Source organism: Ctenopharyngodon idella, chromosome 10, assembly GCF_019924925.1.
Source record: "Ctenopharyngodon idella isolate HZGC_01 chromosome 10, HZGC01, whole genome shotgun sequence".
NCBI classification, from domain to species: domain Eukaryota; kingdom Metazoa; phylum Chordata; class Actinopteri; order Cypriniformes; family Xenocyprididae; genus Ctenopharyngodon; species Ctenopharyngodon idella.
This window is the reverse complement of record NC_067229.1, coordinates 39,937,987-39,957,896: the sequence shown is the minus strand read 5'-3', so window position 1 is coordinate 39,957,896 and position 19,910 is coordinate 39,937,987. Positions and strand designations below refer to the sequence as shown.

At 37.6% G+C, this 19,910-nt stretch overlaps 1 protein-coding gene and 1 long non-coding RNA gene across 13 annotated transcripts in view; one reads left to right on the top strand and one right to left on the bottom strand.

The window, feature by feature from the left end:
• The window catches only part of cux1a (cut-like homeobox 1a), a 131,393-nt gene that overhangs the window by 92,869 nt on the left and 18,614 nt on the right, over positions 1 to 19,910 (top strand). For 7 of the 12 annotated variants that reach the window (XM_051907852.1, XM_051907857.1, XM_051907849.1 and 4 more), the window contains 12 exons: positions 708 to 812; positions 1,822 to 2,010; positions 3,799 to 3,857; positions 5,060 to 5,111; positions 6,169 to 6,265; positions 8,749 to 9,477; positions 12,818 to 12,898; positions 14,034 to 14,135; positions 16,282 to 16,368; positions 17,237 to 17,700; positions 18,110 to 18,442; positions 18,693 to 18,852. In XM_051907852.1, coding sequence (XP_051763812.1) covers positions 708 to 812; positions 1,822 to 2,010; positions 3,799 to 3,857; positions 5,060 to 5,111; positions 6,169 to 6,265; positions 8,749 to 9,477; positions 12,818 to 12,898; positions 14,034 to 14,135; positions 16,282 to 16,368; positions 17,237 to 17,700; positions 18,110 to 18,442; positions 18,693 to 18,852 — 2,458 coding nt within the window. The remainder of the gene's footprint in view (positions 1 to 707; positions 813 to 1,821; positions 2,011 to 3,798; positions 3,858 to 5,059; positions 5,112 to 6,168; positions 6,266 to 8,748; positions 9,478 to 12,817; positions 12,899 to 14,033; positions 14,136 to 16,281; positions 16,369 to 17,236; positions 17,701 to 18,109; positions 18,443 to 18,692; positions 18,853 to 19,910) is intronic. The other 5 variants (XM_051907854.1, XM_051907861.1, XM_051907855.1 and 2 more) reach the window with 3 other exon arrangements.
• Positions 149 to 17,431, bottom strand: LOC127520098 (uncharacterized). Its single transcript, XR_007932043.1, has 3 exons — positions 17,215 to 17,431; positions 12,783 to 13,009; positions 149 to 839 (listed from the first exon to the last, which is right to left on the bottom strand). It is a non-coding gene; the product is annotated as an uncharacterized LOC127520098 (long non-coding RNA).

Sequence of the window (19,910 nt, the reverse complement as noted above, 5' to 3'; positions counted from 1 at the left end):
TTATTTCTTCTTGACTTATTTCTTGCTAAAATACTCAAAACTTCCATTTTTCTGAATGTATCTTTTTGTAAACTGTAAAATCTGTTTGCTCGTCTCTGAAACTTTTATGTTTTTGAAAATGTAGGGCAAGCAATAAACAAACACCCGAGTAAAAAGTTTATAATCATTGTTTTCATTAGCATTATTATTCCAATCAACAGAAAAAAGAACATTTGGTAAGACTTGTTACGTAGACGTTTAGAATAAATTAGCATAATTAAGCTTGTCATTACCATAAATGCATAAAGATGGTGGTGTTGAATTCGGTGCAGCTAAAGGTTGAATGCTTTAAGCAGCTTTTACAATATATTTAACTTTTGAAGTCTCATCATGAATCCAGCCGTTTGTCTTTAGGTCAGGCATCCATTCTTGGGCAGCAAATGAATTAACACCACAATCTTTATTTAAAATGAATTCTGTGTGATTTGCATATTCTGTGACTCAACCAACCGTACATACCTTGACATACTTTAGCTTGAATACTAGAGCACTCAGCCAAGTAGCACCCATGTGAGTTCAGTTAACATTTTTCAGCCCAGCCACATAAAAACAGGCCTGTGATCTTTTAGCTCCCAGTCTTCACAATTCATAAACGTCGGTTGATATAATGGTTATGAATCCTCAACCATGGCAATTTTTCACCCATTTGTTCTGTTTGTGGCCCACAGAGGGCCGAGGCGGCAGAGAGGGAGGCCGTGAGTCTGAGGGAGCAGCTCACTTCAGCTGGCAAGACCCTGCAACCATCCAATCAGATCCAGAAAGCACCAGAAATGGTAAGAGTGATTCTCTGCATGCCTGTACTGTAGAGAGAGGGGCAGAAAGAGGGAGAATAAAGGAGGGAATGGCTATGTGGGAACACTTTCCATGAAGCCTATATTAATATAATGCATTATGAAGGTATTCCCAGTGCACTATACATTAATGTTGGTGTAAATAAGTGTAATTAGTTCAGAATTGCAATATATTGAAAAATTAAATATAAATTACTATAATTGATACTGTAATTATTTTTAATAATATTATAACATAAAGATTAATCAATTAGGGCTGTCAAAAAAGACCAAATCACGATTAATGTCAGATTTTTAAATAATTATAAAAGTATTTATATTATAATACTTTCTATAATTTTATTATAATATATAATTATATCTATGATTATAATTTTTATTATAATGCATTCACAATAAATAAGTGTAGCCAGTTCATAATTTTTATTTGTGTGTGTGTGTGTATATGTGTATATATGTATGTATGTGTGTGTGTGTGTGTGTGTGTGTATATATGTGTGTGTATATATATATATATATATATATATATATAATTAATGAAATATAATTCATTAATATATTATAATATATTTAATAAATCAATATTTAAATGTAATATATCAATACATTTTAATATTCATGTATTTGTAATTAGTAAATAAATGTATGATAAAATAATGAACGAATATTAACAGCATTAAATATGTAAACATAATTAATCGTAAGTAATATAATACTGTTATAGTTTAACTGGTTATAATTATGAAACAATTGCAGTGTACATTATAAGGTGTTATAAATATAGTGCATTTAAAATACCTTCATGATACTTTACACAATATAACATGCTTGATAAGGCAGGTTTATTTGAATAGCACTTTTCCTACAGAATAGCAATTCACATTGCACTGCTTGGGAAACACAGAAATTAGCGTTTAAATAGGCTAACAGGAAGTGTTACCGTTTACGTTGTCAGTGCAGCATTGTAAAATGTGTGTATTTGTGTGTACAGGACAAGACTCTGGAGGCGCTATCTTGCAGCAGTCTGGAGGCAGAGTTGGGTGCGAAGGAGAGGGAGGTGGAGCGTTTAGCCGAGGACGTTCAGAGACTCCAGGCCAGTCTGGCCCAGCTCAGCGAAACCTCCACCAATCAGATCAGCCAGCTTGAGCAGCAGCTGAGCTCCAAAGAGGCCCTACTAAAGGTCAGTCAGACCAGTGGCTAATATGAAGCGTATTAATGAAAGATATAGGTAATATATCAAGTTGGGCGTAATTTGTGCCCTCCAGCCAATATTGAACACTCTGATCATGTGTTTACAGTGTTAGTGGTATATAAAATTCCTGTGTTGCATTGCACTCCTTTACTGTGGTAAAATCGCTGTACCTCATAGCCTTATATAAGCATAAATGAAGAAGCTCCTCTCTTAAGGTTCACTAAGCAGCTGTAGCAAGGACAAGTGAAAGAGCCTGGTGGTTCATTATGGAGCTGCGGCCCATCTAAAGTCACATTAACACTGGACTCCAGACACGGGCTGTTTCAACTCGTCATTTCATGCTGGATGAAGCGAATGGTCCTGCTCGTGGCAGCAGTCAGATCTCTGCTCTGCGGCTGCAGGACAGGCCTGTAAATGTTGCAGCGACTCACACGAGCCATGTGACCCATGCAGTGAATGTTTAGAGTTTGAATGACAGCTGGTTGGATGGCAGGAGACTGAGCTGAGACGAAGCCTTCGCTGAGCCTCACACGCAGAGACTACTCTGATCTGCCCTGCCTGTAGCGGACTCAAGTTCTACTGCAGAATCTGAGCATGTGCAGTGCTGCGGGATTCATGAGCGCATACACGTTCTCGACACACATTCGAAATAGTGGTTGAGCGGCATAGGTTTTTTAATAGGCGTTATATAGAAAGCAGAACGGCTGATAGCAAATAAACAGTAAAAAATAAATTACACAAAACAGCTGATAGCAAATAAACAGTAAAAAATAAATTACACAAAATAGCCAAATTTTGTATACTTAATTTCAAAATATTTACTCAAAGTTTGAAATTATATGAGAATGGAAAATTTATATATAAATTTATAATACTATTATCCATAGTGGCTTATCCTTGTGTTTCAGTTTTAATATATTTTAAAATGTAATTTTTTCCTGAGCTGAACAAATTTTTATTTAAAAATGAATTTGAAAGAAATATTTTGTCACTTTACATGTATTGCTGCTATCACTTTTGATCAATTTAACACATCCTTGCCAAATTAAAATATTACTAATATTAAGTCTTACTAATCCCAAACTTCTGAACGGCGGTGTATATGAACAAAAATATTATGGTTTCAGTTTAATTTTTAATTTAATTTATTTGTAATTTTATTATCAATAAAAAATTATCAATTTTTAATGGGAAAGACATGTTTCATGGTTTGTATCTGTTGAAATTCTATGTATTTTGAGCTTCTTAAAGGGATAGTGCACAATTTATTATTATTATTTTTTTTAAATCTGTCATTACTTACCAATGCCAAAATCATATGCTGTTTGCTGTCTATGTAACATTTTTTGTAGACCCTCTATGCCACCTTTTAAGGTCATTGTGACCGAAACATTGACAGAATTTCATCCCCATGGAATTATAAGGTTCTATCTGCATTCTGAGCATATTGAGCTTCAAAGTTTTTGCATTCCATTCAACTTTGTAAATAGAATTTTTTTTTGTTCTCTAAATAAAAAGTCCCAAAATGTACACAACATAAAAAAAAAAATCACATAATGTAAATAAGTTGTCACAGAATAAGAATATGTGAATAACTCAATTTTGACAAAAATGTCAGATAGAACCTTATAATTCCAAGGGGATGGTTTTCATACATTTAAAGTGCCTCCCTAAAGTGAATATTGTGAGATTTCAGAGTTTATAATACAGTTCATACACTGATACACATTACAAATTTGCTTATAAATAAGTATATCTGCCTTTTCCCCTCCCCAGCAACTTGAAGAAAAGCTTCAAGAGCAGTCAGACTACGAGGAGATCAAACGAGAACTTGGGTAAGTTCCAAAGCGCTAATTCTGTCAGCGCAAATAATCCTGATGCTTCAGACTTTTCCTTCACATTTGTGTGAATATTTTAGCAATATTAACATTATTTTAATGCAGATGGGAACGTTAATGTGATATTCAAGTATGTAATACCATGAATTGACTGTTACGGAGGTCTAAATAAGCAAAGGTTGTGTTTGGCGTGACCTGACCTGGTCTTGTTTATCCACCTCAGACCCTCAGACCATTCTTAACCTTTATCTGCCGCTCCATTATGCATGTATCTTTCCCGTCCTTTCTTGCTGCAGGCCTCGAACTATGAGTTCTCATTACCTGGTGGTCTTGAACTTTACAGTCAGACGTACTGAATTTGATCTGATGTAGTACAGCCAGCTAAGATATGAACCGCAGAGATCGCCAAACTCCGTCTGCGCGTGGATCTTTTATTCCCATATTTTACCAGAAGGAATTTTACTCAGCGGTAATCTCTGTTCTGTTTAATAAATTCAAAGAACCTTAGGTATGCAAGGAGTATTGGGTCTTATTTTTGAGAAAAGCGGATTAAGCACGCTTTGTTGTCGGAGTGGTTTCTGCACAGGACTGAGGGATTGCTGCGTTTCATCTCCAGCCACAGCTGTAATGAGGAGGCTAACGTAGTTTGCATCGGCGATAACCTAATTGAGTGATATGTGTGTTTTTGGCTCGGCCGCTCGTCTGTGCTATCGGTGTGTGTGTTGGGAGGCTTCGGGAGATGTCTGGCTGTCCGTTGCATAACTCGATTTTAGGCGTAATATTCCCAATTGGGACTTATAAAGCAAGTAATCCATGAATAGAGGGTGTTGTTAAGATCTCTGCTAGTCTGATGATCGGCCTAAAAAGCCGCTTTGCTGAATGTATATTGATAGCTTGTTGTCTACTCGAGGCACATTCCACCGTAATATAATGAGTGTTTTCACCCAAAAGGCTTTTGAAAATGGCCCAGTTTAATCCATAGATAACAGATCAGCGCTGGGTAGAGTGTGGCTAGGCGCACAGGTTAATTTGGGTAACGTGATTGTAGGTGTCACAGGAATTTTTGAATCACGAATGCTGAGCCAACGCCTATTAAGCGTTCATTTCTTGACCTGAAACAGAAAGTGATGGCATTTTTTATGCTTGTAGCCCCATTATTTTAATATGTACGCTATTTTTTTTTTTTTTTTACTCACCAGCACCCTGAAATCAGTCGAGCACAACTCATCAGATCATCACTCTTCAGCACAGGTAAGACGTCATGCCATTAGAAAGAATGAAGTTGATTTGTATTGATTTGTCCTTTAAATTTTGAATATCATGTCATGAATTGAAATTCATCTGAAAGCTGATATCTGAGATTTTTTGCTGTTGTTTTCTTAACGTTTCATTCTTTCATTCTTATTTTGTTCCTTCCTTTTTTTCTTCCTATAACTTTTCTTTTGTTTGTTTTATATTCTTTCTCCCTTCTTTCCTTCATTCCTCATTTATTTTATTTTATTTTATTTTATTTTATTTTATTTTATTTTATTTCCTTCATAACTTCCTTTCATTTCCTCACTTTTTTTAAAAAATGTTTCCCTTGTTTATTTCATTTCTTTCTTTCCTTTCCATAACTTTCCTTTTGTTTCTTTCATTCTTCATTTCCCTTCCTTCCTTCCTTCCTTCCTTCCTTCCTTCCCATAACTTTCCTTATTTCCTTATGTCTTACTTTCCCTTCTTCCTTTCTTTCCTTTCCATAACTTTCCTTTTGTTTCTTTCATCCCTCATTTCCTTCCTTTCTTCCTATAACTCTCCATGTTTCTTTATGCCTCCATTTCCCTTCTTCCTTCTTTCCTTCCTTTCTCATTTCCTTTCTTTTCCTTTCTGTCTGTTTTCTTCCTTCCCTTTCCTTCCTGACGTTTTCTGTTCCCTTCCTTCATTACTTCCTCCCCTTTCCTCACTTTTTTAAATTTTCTTCCCTTGTTTATTTCCTTCCTTTCTTTGCTTTCCATAACTTTGCTTTTGTTTATTTCATCCTTCTTTCCTTCCTTTCTTCCTTCATTTCCCTTCTTCCTTCGTTCCTTCCTTTCTCACTTCCTTTCTTTTCCTTTCTGTCTGTTTTCTTACGTCCTTCTTCACTTACTTCCTTTCTAAAACTTTGCATTTGTTTCTTTTCATTCTTCTTTTCTTCCTTACTTTCCTTACAAACAATTTTCCTTTTGTTTTTGTTCCTTCAATTGTCGCCGCCTTTTTTACTTCCTTCCTCACTTCCTTTTTGTTTCCTTCCTGTGTTTTTTTTCCTCTCCCTCATTATCCTTCATTTTAGGACTTGTCCAAGCCTTTGGAGATGTTGCTGACAGGGAAAGACCATAGCCAGCTGTCAGAGAGCACTTTGAAACGACTGGCCAACAGTGAAATCAGTGGTGAGTTTCCACAGTGTCCAGCCTCTTCCGAGGAACATTAAATTCCAGCTGCTGGAAAATTGCAAATTTGCAGCTTACACACAGCAATTTTTGGTGATTTATTGATTTATTTATTTATTTATTTATTTATTTATTTTTTCAAACCTAACTTCACCTAAAATCCAGTAGGATGTGCAACATGACCTAATAAAACTTTCAGAACTTTAGCTGAATGATTTTATTTAGCCCCAAGAAAAAAAAAAACCGAATAAATATTGTAACAGATCATACTGATAGTGACGAGTTAGGTTTGGAGGCACCCGTGTTGTTAAGGTCAGTTCATCCTTTTCTAGAGGCAGCAAAATATTAGGTTTTGGCTTGTAGGAGATCAGGTCACCTGGGGCTTGCATAAATCCTGAACGGCTAGCGGAGACCAATGTGATAATTAGGCCTTATTTCCCTTTTCCTGCCCTTTCGACTACGCTCTGTATGTGTGAGGTTGAAAATGTCATTACAGAACACCTCTAGACACCCCTATGGAGATCATACATTTAATTTGCGTTTTAAATGTGACTTTCTATCACAAATTTTGCATTTTTAAACCTGGCATTCGCTGCTGACGGCAAAGACAGAGAATCATGTGTGATCGTAGCATGTATCTGTCTCTGACGACCAACAGAATTCTGTTGCACTGGATATTGATTTTGCCACCATTGTATAAAGTGATGGTATTGTTATGGAAGTGCACACAGCAGAGGTGTTTTGTCATGGCAAAAAGGATAACCGTACTGACACCCACAATCCCTTGCAGTGAGCAGTCCCCACAGCATGAGCAGGTAGCCCACGCACAGTTGCCTGGCCTGATATCTCTGGACATGCCTGCTAGTCTACAGACCTCAGAGGAGATCAGTGTTAAACATCAGCCTGTGGCACATACGCACACATACACCACAGATTTCCTTGAAGCGTGCAGAGCAAGTGTTTGGCGCTTTGTTTCTGCTCGTGTTTTTTTTTTCTTTTTTGATCAAATTCATTCAGGACATTTCAGATTAATTTTAGGTTGAGTTATTGGGGGGAAAAAACTTTAAAAAGATGGAAACAGATACGGCTGTGGTTTGAATCTGGCCTTCTATGTGTTTCAATCCAATTACTGCTCTAAATGATTTCCTGTCCCATTTCCATAAAAAGTGGCTTAAAGTCAAGAACTACGATAACAAAATGTTCTTTATGTACAGTGACCGTGTACAGGATATCACTGGAGTTATAGTCCTATTACACAGCTCTCTGGAATACTTGATTGTGACTGGTCAAATGCCATTCTGTATTCATATATTTTTCTATAATGATTGCTAAACTGTTCCAGGTAACCGATTTCATAATGCTAGTTTTATGTCTCTAGTATGTTCTCTTTCTTTTACAAAATTAAATTTGACTTAATTAAAATTAAAATTAAACTTTAATCAATATTTTAATATTTCTTATCCATTTATTCATTAAGTTGCCATGTGATTAGTGAATGTTCAGTTAGTTGGCCAGTATCCCAAAATAAAACCCTTCAGGATGATACAAAATCACCCTGACAGGATTTTACTTTGCATTTATGTCTTAAAGGGGACCTATTATGCCCCTTTTCACAAGATGTAATATAAGTCTCTGAGAATGTGTCTGTGAAGTTTCAGCCCAAAATACCCCACAGGATCATTTATTATAGCTTGTCAAATTCGCCGCTATGTGGGTGTGAGCAAAAACACGCCATTTTTGTGTGTCCCTTTAAATGTGAATGAGCTGCTGCTGCCTCCCTGCTTTCCGAAAGAGGGTGGAGCTTTAACAGCTTGCACTTCGGTTGCTCAACAACAACAAAGCTGGAGAATCTCACGCAGCCAAAATGATGATTGTCAGTAACGGTGTTCAGCATTGATGGAGATACTCAAGAAGAAGTTACAACTTATAGAATGCAACTGGACATTTCTGAACGGTTAGTGGATAAATTTATGTAGTTGCTGTGGAGCTGATTGAACTCATCGACTAGCATGTGCCGTCATGTTAATCTTTTGTGCAAATCCAGCATTGAATTGACCCTCGTTTGTGAAGCAGTCTGGCGTAAAATGACTGCATGGCAACAACACTCTACTACAACAACTCTTCCTCGTCTCTAAAGCAGCCCAACATGACTTCACCTCCTTTGTTGTGTGTTCCTGGGGGCAGGGTTTATGTCAATTTTGGGGTTTGTGATGTCACCAACCGGGGAAGAAACTTGTTGTAGTCCCTACCAGCCGTTTGTTGTAGTCCTTAAAAAGTGATCTTTGTAAAAGAAAAGATCTCCCTTTGCTTTGAACTTTGTATGTTGTAACTTTGCAGATGTTGTTTATGCTCAAACAGCAACATTACACACTAACTAAAGTTAAAAAAGTGAAATCATAATCAAGGATCCCTTAAAATATATTTAGTTTCAGTCTAAATCAGTATCCAGGATTTTTCTCATCACCCTTTGGTTTGTTTTACAGGATCATTGGGGCGGAAAAATAAAGAAACTACAGTGGAAAACCCTCAGCGTCTTCCTGCCACTCCAGTCACTACCACGCTCCAGGGGTCTCCTCCTCCCCCCTCCCCTCAGCTTTTGATGAGGACGGGCACCGCTACCTCCGAATCCGCTGCCAGTGCCAATGGTACCCACCCTTTTTCCCCCACGGGCATCGGGCCAGACTTCTTTACCCCCGGCATGGCCAGCGTGGGCGCCACGTTCCCCCCACTGGCTGGAAAAATGGCACTCAACTCTCTTCTTCAGAGGCAGCTCATGCAAACCATCTACACCAAAGCCCTCCAGGACCCTTCTCCAAGTTCTGTGCTGTTCGGGCCGCCCCATTACGCTACAACCAACTCTCTCTCCAGCCCCCTACCCCCTCAGTCAGCGGGCAGCCCGGAGGTTAATGGCATGGCGCCCTCCCCCAGCCAGTCGGAGGGCGCGGGCAGCACGTCGGAAGGGGAGGAAATGGACACGGCTGAGATCGCTCGACAGGTCAAGGAGCAGCTGATCAAACACAACATCGGCCAGCGTGTGTTCGGCCATTATGTTCTGGGTCTGTCCCAAGGCTCTGTCAGTGAGATTCTGGCTCGACCCAAACCCTGGAGCAAGTTAACCATCCGTGGCAAAGAGCCGTTTCACAAGATGAAGCACTTCCTGTCTGATGAGCAGAACATCCTGGCGCTGAGGAGCATCCAGGGCAGGCAGAGAGGTCAGTAACAGAGCTTGAGGAAAAGACTTAACCTTGTTATCTCAGATGATCTCCCAACGCACGTTTATTTTCAAACATTATGCATGCAATTAAAATGTGCTCAGTAACAGCATGATTATTTCTCTCACATGTAAGCAACTTAAACATGGGCACACTAATGTTAACAGTCTCACGGAGCACATATTCCTTTAAAGAGACAAGTCGGATACTTTAAATAGTCAAATATGTGCAACGAGAGGGCAGTGCTTTGCGATTGCTGTGATCCAGCTGTACTACCCCTTATGGAAGCTTGTTTCTGCCTCAGTAAAAAAAAAAAAAAAAAACAATAGGTAATTGTGAAAATTTAAAATAAGATCCAAAGTAACACTGTGAGAAATAAAATTTGTGAGATGAAGTGGCAATTGAGACATGAAGTTGCATTTGTGAGATATGAGGTCACATTTCTGGCATATAGTGTTACAATTATGAGATATAAATTTGCAATTGTGAGAGATGAAGTTGTGTTTTTGAGGTGTGAAGTTGTAGTTGTGAGGTATAAACTTGCAATTTTGAGGTATAAAGTCTTATTTGTGAGGTATAAAGTTGAAATTATTAGATAGGAAATCGTTTTTGAGGTATGAAGTCGTATTTGTGAGTTATTAAGTCACAATTGTGAGGTATGAAGTCTCATTTGTGAGGTATAAATTAATTTGAGATATAATGTTGCAATTGTGAGAGATGAAGTTGTGTTTTTGAGGTGTAAAGTTGTAGTTGTGAGGTATAAAGTTGCAATTGTGAGGTATAAAGTCTCATTTGTGAGATATAAAGTTGAAATTATTAGATAGGAAATCGCATTTTTGAGGTATGAAGTCTTATTTGTGAGCTATTATAAAGTCACAATTGTGAGGTATGAAGTCTCATTTGTGAGGTATATATTAATTTATGAGATATACAATTGCAATTGTGAGGTAAAAACTTGCATTTGTGAGGTAAAATTAACATTTTTGAAGTATTAAGTCATGTTTGTGAGGTATAAAGTCACAATTATGAGAAGTGTAGTCGAATTTGTGAAAAAAAAGTTCATTTGTGAGGTAAAAACTTGCATATGTGAGGTATAAAGTCATGAGGTAAAATTGCAATTATGAGGTAGGAAGTCGTGTTTTTGAGGTAAAAGTTGCATTTTTGAGGTATGAAGTCATTTGTGAGGTATAAATTTGCAATTATGAGAAATTAAAGTTGTGAGGTAAAAAAATAACATTTGTGAGGTAAATAACGTCACATTTGGGAAATATAAAATTGCACTTGTGAGATATGAAGACACATTTGTGAGGTATAAAGTTGCAATAATGAGAAATAAAATTCCATTTGGGAGGTATGAAGTTGTATTTAGGTAAAAAGTTGCACTTTAGAGGTAAAAAGGTACATTTGTGAGGTTTAAAGTTTCAATTTAAAAAAAAAAAAAATTGCATTTGTAAGGTAAAAAAGTCACATTTGTGAGGTATAAAGTGATGTATAAAGTCACAACCATGAGGTATGAAGTCACAATTAGCTTTTTTTTTTTTTTTTTTTTTTTTTTTTTAAACTGTAGGTGAAAGCAGGCTTCCATGATTCCCTTTAAGCTAAACCTAACCCTTTCATCCACAATGGAATGGTGCAAATAACCTTTAAAATTGAGAGACTTCAGATAACTACATGAAGCCCATAAACACTAGATACTAGATTCTGACGGAAATGCTAGTAGTACTCAGTTGGCACAGGCGGCGTGTTGATTAGAGCTAAACTTCAGGAGTCTACCCTTTCTTTCATTTCGGTCTCAGCCTACGGGTGAAGAGGAAGTTCAGAGCGGTTTGCAAGCGTTATGTTTTGCCTCAAGTCTGTGCTTCACAGCTAGAGCGAACAAATCAAGGCCGAGCCCAGCGTGAGCGAGAGTACTTGCATATGAGGGCAGTTGGCTGCGAATCCTTGAAGCTGTGTTGAGCCGAGTCTAAGTTTGTTCAGTCTAGCTGTGAGGCAGTAGTTTTGAAACAGAACCGGAGCTGAAAAAGGCTGACTGTGCTGCCCGTGCGTCTGCACACCGGATTGGAACGTCTTCAAGGGAGTCTGGTCTGGCTGTCTGCCTCCATAGCGTCGGCTTGTGGTCTCCCATGGGAGTAGGAACTTTGTAAAAACCTTAAAACCTATTCATTCACATCAAAGACCTGGGGCTAAAGGAGCACATTAACGTTGAAATAATCACTCGAGGGAGTTCTGCAGGGTGCAGGTGGCTTTCTTTGAGGTCAGACTAGGTCGATTTGTGTTTAAGCTTAACAAACTACCATTCAAAGGAGATTTACACTTATCAGTCCATGTAAAGGTATTACTTTGGATTAGAATTACTAAGTGTTTCCAAAACTGACTGTGAAGACATTCTGACATATCCATATAAGATCAGGGCTCAACAATAAGGATTTTTTATTTTTTTTTAACACATTTTAAATCCTTCAGAAAACGATTTAGTTTTTTTTTTCTGCTTTTCAGTGAAATATATATATTTTTTTAATTTGACATTAAAGACATGTTTACCCTAGAATTTAAATATATACTTAGATTTTTAAATATATTTAAATATATATATATATATATATATATATATATCAATTAAAAAATATTTATAATAAAATAAAATAAAAAAAAATAAAAAAAAAAAATAATAATTTATTAATATTATTTTGAAAATTAAATTAACCCCAAAATTAAAAAAAATATATTTTTTAAATATTATATTCATTCTTATTGTTTGTGTTTGTAATGTCTATTTTTATTGTTGTTTGTAAATGTTTGAATTGTAATGGTTGCAAATATAAAGCTGCCTACTATTTATATTTTTTTATTTAAATTAAAAATAATATATAAAATATATTTTTCTGAAAAGCAGAAAAATGTGAGTTATTTAATATTAAACAATAAAAATATAAATTTATTGGTAAAAATTTCTGAAGTTTTCTTTACCAAAGGAAAAATATATTTAGTTTTTTAATTTGCAGTAATAGCTAGAAATTATAAAATTACAACAAAACTCTGGAAGCTATGGATTTATGCACACACTTTTGTTAAAAAATGATTGCATATGGTGCAAATCTTTGATTCAATATGATGAAAACTAGTCATTCCAGGAAATACAACTAAATCTGTGTTAGCTAATCTAAATCAACAGAATTCAAATACTGACTGATAGGACAGGTGACATTTCCGTCAACAGGCCTAAAAAAAATCTCTTATACTTGGGTCATTCTTATTGTTGAGCCCTGGAGATGATTGGACAGCAGAAGTTTAGGGCTTGGTCTTACTTTATTTCTATCTTCCGCCACTTGTTTTCCAACAGAGAACCCAGGCCAGAACCTGAACAGAGTGTTTCAGGATGTTCCGAAGCGAAGAACCGGCTCGGAAGGCTCCACGCGGCCAGGTCTGTCTCACGCCTTCCCTCTCGTGTTACGGGTTTCTGGAGTGTCAGATCCGCTGTGTCTGTATGTTTTTGTTGTGCTGGTCTGTTTCTTCTCAATCTCTGGCCTGGAATCTGTTGCAAAACAAGTGAGTGAGACAGACAGGGCTGGAAGAAGTGTTGAAAAAGATCTCATTCCGACTGTCTAAAGACAGCTGTTTACAATAAATGCTACACCTTTGACTTCATAGATTAGTTTCAAACTGTGGAAAAAACTTTGTGTGTGTGTTATCAAGTCTAAACCAATGTAACTTTCCATCATGGAGGTCCTTGAAAAGTCTGTCCTGTTATTTCGTGGTCAGCTTGTGTGTTTATATATGTGTGTGTGGCAGAATCCTTCAGGCAGATCCACAGTGCCACCACATTACAACTGGTGGTTGAGTCTCCCCTAGGGCGGCGCTGTGGGTGGCTAGTCTGTGTGTGTGTGTGTGTGTGTGTGTGTGTGTGCGTGAGAGAGAGAGAGGGCGAGAGAGCATTACTTCCACCTCACACACACGTCCAGCTGCTCTCATCACACACCAGTGACTCTGACCTTGCCCCGCTGCCCACTGCTCATTGGGCAGTTCCCTCTGCCACTTTTTCCCTCTCTCTCTATATATATTTATTATTATTGCGCCGACCCGTCTGATGATACTTCCATACAAGCTCTGTTGTTTCTCATGGACTTTGTCCAAATCTCACCGACTCTTTGTTCTGTGGACTTGTGGAGGACAGGAAAAGGTTTCAGTCCTTGCACAGGAAGTGCTGCTGTAGCCAGGGGCAGCGCAGGTGCTGATACACACAGTATTATAGACAAGCAAACGATTGCTAATGGTTTTTTAGTTCTGTGTCATTGAGTTTGGTTGCAGGATTGCATTTCCATAAAATAAAAAAGTGCCAGCCTTATTTTAGCATACCGCATAGATTGTTGTTAAAGTAAGCTTGCGTTTGCACCCGTTTATTCTTGCCGTGCAGAAATAGTACAGAGCATAGCAATATTTGTTGCTGTTTTCAATTTAAAAGATTGTATATTGTGCTCCATTTCAAAACAAAACAGATCTATATGTTGTTACACACGATGTCTCACACACAGGTACATGTCCTTCTCGTGTCTTCACAGGTAACATCACCACGCGGATCCGCACACCTGAGACCGGCTCTGATGAAGCCATCAAGTCCATCTTGGAGCAGGCCAAGAGAGAGTTACAAGTGCAGAAAGCAGGTGAGTCTTTTTCTGCCATCAGGAAAACAAGGATCAAGGCATTCGCACGTGTTTTCCACTTACCCGCAATCAGTTAAGTCACTTCATGTAGTATAGGACTCACTGTTGTCACCTGAATACAATCATTGTTGCATTCACTTTTTCTAAATAAGCCAGTAAGCTTTCTGTTGTAAAATTGATTGTGGCTTCGTCATACTAATATAGTACACTACTGTTCAAAAGGTTAGGGTAGGTAAGTGTTTTGTTTTTTTGTTTTTTTTGAAAGCAAGGATGCATTAAATTGATCAGAAGTGATAGTAAAGTCATTTATAATTCTACAAAAGATTTGGTAACACTTTATAATAAGGTACATTAGTTAAACATTAGTTATTGCGTGATATAAAGTTGCAATTCTGACTTTTTTTTCTTGCAATTGCGAGTTTTATCTCACAATTCTGACACTTTTTCTCAGAATTGCGATATAAACTCAGTTGCGAGTTATAAAGTCAGAACTGAATGATATAAACTTGCAATTACGTCTTATAAAGTTATAGTTTATATCTCGTAATTCTGACTTTTTTCCTCAGAATTGAGTTTATATCTCGCAATTCTGACTTTTCTCAGTAATTGTAAGTTATAAAGTCATAATTGTGATATATAAACTTGCAATTCTGAGAAAAAACTTCAGTCTTTTTCCCCTCATAACTCGCAATTCTGACTTTATAACTCGCAATTCTGACTTTATATCACGCAATTCTGACTTTATGTCTCGCAATTCTGACTTTATATCACGCAATTCTGACTTTATATCACGCAATTCTGACTTTATAACTCACAATTCTGACTTTATATCACGCAATTCTGACTTTATATCACGCAATTCTGACTTTATAACTCACAATTCTGACTTTATATCACGCAATTCTGACTTTATAACTCACAATTCTGACTTTATATCATGCAATTCTGACTTTATATCACGCAATTCTGACTTTATATCATGCAATTCTGACTTTATATCACGCAATTCTGACTTTATAACTCACAATTCTGACTTTATATCATGCAATTCTGACTTTATATCACGCAATTCTGACTTTATAACTCACAATTCTGACTTTATATCATGCAATTCTGACTTTATATCACGCAATTCTGACTTTATATCACGCAATTCTGACTTTATAACTCACAATTCTGACTTTATATCATGCAATTCTGACTTTATATCACGCAATTCTGACTTTATAACTCACAATTCTGACTTTATATCATGCAATTCTGACTTTATATCACGCAATTCTGACTTTATATCACGCAATTCTGACTTTATAACTCACAATTCTGACTTTATATCATGCAATTCTGACTTTATATCATGCAATTCTGACTTTATAACTCACAATTCTGACTTTATATCACGCAATTCTGACTTTATATCTCGCAATTCTGACTATAACTCACAATTCTGACTTTATATCATGCAATTCTGACTTTATATCTCTCAATTCTGACTTTATAACTCACAATTCTGACTTTATATCATGCAATTCTGACTTTATATCTCGCAATTCTGACTTTATATCTCACAATTCTGACTTTATAACTCACAATTCTGACTTTATAACTCGCAATTCTGACTTTGTAACTCGCAATTCTGACTTTATAACTCACAATTCTGACTTTATATCATGCAATTCTGAATTTAAAACTTGCAATTCTGACTTTATATCATGCAGTTCTTACTTTATAACTCAAAATTCTTACTTTTTAACACGCAGTTCTGAGAAAAAGTCAAATTTGTGAGATATAAACTCGCAATTGCGAGAAAAAAAGTCAGAATTGTGAGATACAAAGTCGCAGTTACCTTTTTAATTTTTTATTTCATGGGGGAAACAAGCTCCCATATAAGAGACTCCATTCAAAAAACATTAAAAAATTCTTACCCACTCCAAACTTTTGAACAGTAATGTATGTTGGCTAAAACTGTAATTGCAATGTAGATTTTGCACAAGAACTGTCTAAAACAAATGATTATATCAGTCAGTAACATACTGAGTCGTATCCTCCCTGTTTTGAGTGTTTAAAATTCCCACTTTTACCTTTTCCTGTCCAAGCTTGTGTAACGGAATTAAACTAACTGTCTCTTCCCCACCTGCCACTGCAGACGGCGTGGGGGAGAGGCAACGGCGATCAGGTTACCACAGAGGGTCGGGCAGCTATTTCCAAATATATGCACACAGTCTAAGACTTGGTGAGGTTTTGTGCTGTCTGTTGAAAGTTCCCCCCAGATTTTCCCCCCACGCCAAGAGCGCTACTGCTTCCAATGAACTTCTCAGTCATAAATCAGTCTGAGTCATGGAGATTTATGACCGATGTATGTTTTATATATATACATCAATGAAAAACCCAGTGTATATACACATGTTGAGAAATCTTTTATGATCTAACTCACAGAAAACAGACGTCTTTAACTCTATTATTTGAAACTCTTTACAGAGAGGTTCTTTTGCTATATTACATTTACGTTAAACTTACCAAATTTATTGTACAATATTATTGGGTAGCATAAGGCAGCAATCTCTTACTGGCACCCTTTAAAGGCGTAGTTCATCCAAAATGAGAGTTCTGTCATCATTTATTCACCCTCATGTCTTTCCAAAACAGTATGAGTTTCATTCTTCTGTGAAACACAAAAGGAGATGTTTTTGAATGTTATCGCTGCTCTTTTCTATGATATAGAAGTATGTGGTCAGTGGCTGTCGATATCCAAAAATGATATAAGAGTATAAAAACACCATAAGAGTATCATAACAGTAGTCTATATAGCAAAATTGTGCAAAAAGACCAACATTTTGTCATTTTATGGAACTCTTTTGTCCTTTTTGTAGCTCGACAGCTTGTGGTCACTATATTCTTTCACTGACATAACATTCTTAAAAGTTTCTACTTTTGTGTTCCACAGAAGAAAGTAAGTCATATAGGTTTGGAAAACATGAGGATGAGTATATAATGCCAGAATAGTTATTTTTGTGTAGACTCTTTTTTTTGAGTAATAATATGGTGATTTATATAGGTAAAACAGATTGTGACCACTTACATGTTGTCTTCTGTTCCTGCAGTTGAGAGTTCTCAGCCTCCGTCCTCCTCCAGCAACTCTGACGAGAACATTCGCTCCATCCTTGAGCAGGCTCGGAGGGAGATGGAGGCCCAGCAGGTGGCTCTGGAGCCTGTATTGAAGGCCAGCTCTATGGCCCCGACCGATCTCTCGCTGCTGGGATCCAAGCTTCTGGGTTCCCCACTCTCCTCCCTCCCCTACACCCCTATTGCTCAGTCTCTGAAGAAGCCGTCCACCTCCCCTCTCCTGGACTTCCACGGTGGGGTGAAGAAGGAGATGGGTGAGGTGGCCGTCTCAGATGTGGGGCTGGACGGGGTGCCCAAGCTCGGACGTCTCTCTGAGAGTGGAGGTGGTGTAGGTGGGGGCTCTTGGAGGGAACACTGGTGGAGCACAGGTCTCTCTGAGCGCCGCGGAAGTGGGCAGCCCTCCGTTAGTGAAGATGCCCACAGCCAAGAGGATAGCAAGGAGGTATAGTGCAATATTAGTAATTTTTTGATGCCACATATCTCCAGATATTATATTAATACACACACACAGATATCTATCTATCTATCTATCTATCTATATATATATATATATATATATATATATATATATATATATTTAGTCAAGAGCAATGTGTGATTGTTCTTTGTCTTTTGTTGTTTGATTAACATTTAAAAACAGTAGGCAGCAGGAATATTAGGCTGCTGTCACTTTAAGAGCTAATGCACGGATCCAATATACTGTTACACATGCGTTTTTTTTCTCAACTATATTTCTCAACTGTATAATAAATATATAAACCTATGCCACCTAAACATCTACAGTATATTGCACTAGAATGCAGTTCCCTCATATGGCTAACCCCAACTCTGTTACTCTTTGCCCCCACCAGAAGCTCCCTCGGCTGGCCAGCACTGCGCCCGTGGCTCCTGCTTCCTCTCTGGATTACTGGAAGGACTGGCCCAGCTCAGAGTCCCCGTACTCACAGAGTTCAGAGCTCAGTCTGCAGATGCCCAGCGGCAGTGAGACCCCTCAGAGCAGCCCACTGCCTTCCTCCTCGCCTTTACTGTCCCTCCCCAAAGTCGCCAAACCCGTGGTGCCCCCACTCACCCCTGAGCAGTACGAGTACTACATGTACCAGGAAGTGGACACTGTCGATCTCACACAGCAAGTCAAAGACAAACTAGCCAAGAATGGCATCTGCCAGCGGATCTTTGGCGAGAAGGTCAGTGATTTTCACATCAGATACGCTTCCATCGATTACCCATCCGTCGTTCTGCTAAGAAATGATTTGAGTGCTTGTGTGTCAGTTTCATTTTTATACTCCATGCAAATGTATCACTTTGTAATACCAGCTGCATCTTTCTTCTTATTGCATCATAAAATATCTTCATATTTGTTTCAGGGCTGTTTTTCTCTGAATCTCATGTACCGTATCCCCTGTGTGTGTGTGTGTGTTTGTGTGCGGGTTGCAGGTGCTGGGCCTCTCTCAGGGGAGCGTGAGTGACATGCTCTCTCGGCCAAAGCACTGGAGCAAGCTCACGCAGAAAGGAAGAGAGCCGTTTATACGCATGCAGTTATGGCTGAACGGCGAACTGGGCCAGGCACTGATGCCAATGCCGGGACAGACACAAGGTAACACCCAGACACTGTTTACCATCACACACTCTTTCTACAATGCATCATAGGTGAAAATTCAAACACTCGCTTGAGGCACCGCAGAAAAGAGAGGCTTTCAATTTGAGCTTCATTCAAATTGACCAGAAAATAACCAAAAAGTTGAGGAGTGGCTCAGGACGAACTCAGGATTTGATAGTTCACGGAATAAAATAAAATAAAATAAAATAAAATAAATAATTTTTTTTTTTTTTTGGATCAATGTCAAATATTGTTTATTGTGGTGAAGCAGTAAAACGGCATATTGATGCATCTTTCATGCATTTACTTATTTATTTTATGTGCCAAATTTCTCATGCTTTCTCAAGTGTTGCATACGTGTAAGAAAGTGTTAGACGTCTGGAAAATTAACATCCTGAAAATAGTTAAAACTGATTTTGTCCTTATATATCACTTAGATAATAACCTCAACACGCATTATTTCATGCTCTGCAGATCAGTAGAAGCAGAGAACCCGGAAGATCTTGTGTGACCTCAGTATAGTTTCATCTATACAAAGAAACATAGTGGCTCAAGACGGATGTGAAAGAGCTTCTCGTTCTGATGTGGCTTTGGTTTCTTGGTTTCACTACTCACATCCTGAGCAGTCGTGAAAGCCACCATTCATTTGGCTTTCTTATCGTTTGGCATGGGTGTTTGAGAATGCAAAACTCTCCCTCCTATCTCTTTTTCACCAATCACATCCTCTTCTCCTTGCCAAAATTAGATTACTCTCAAATACATCTAGCTCCGAAAGTATCACAGGAAGAAAAGCAAGCTGCCTGGTCTCTGTGTTGAGACCGCCCATTTTTGATGATCCAATCAATTCTGGATGGAAAAAAAAAACACTTTTTTTTCTTGATAAATATCTTGTTTCATTTTGACTTTAATGGATGGTTTATAATATGTCTCGGTTTAATACAGGGCACTCTGAGATACATTTTTTTTTTTTTTTTTTTAAAGAAAGAAAAACAACATTTCCTGAAAATGCTAATGGCTGCATTCCTTTAATGGTTTGACTAATACTGGTTTTAGCC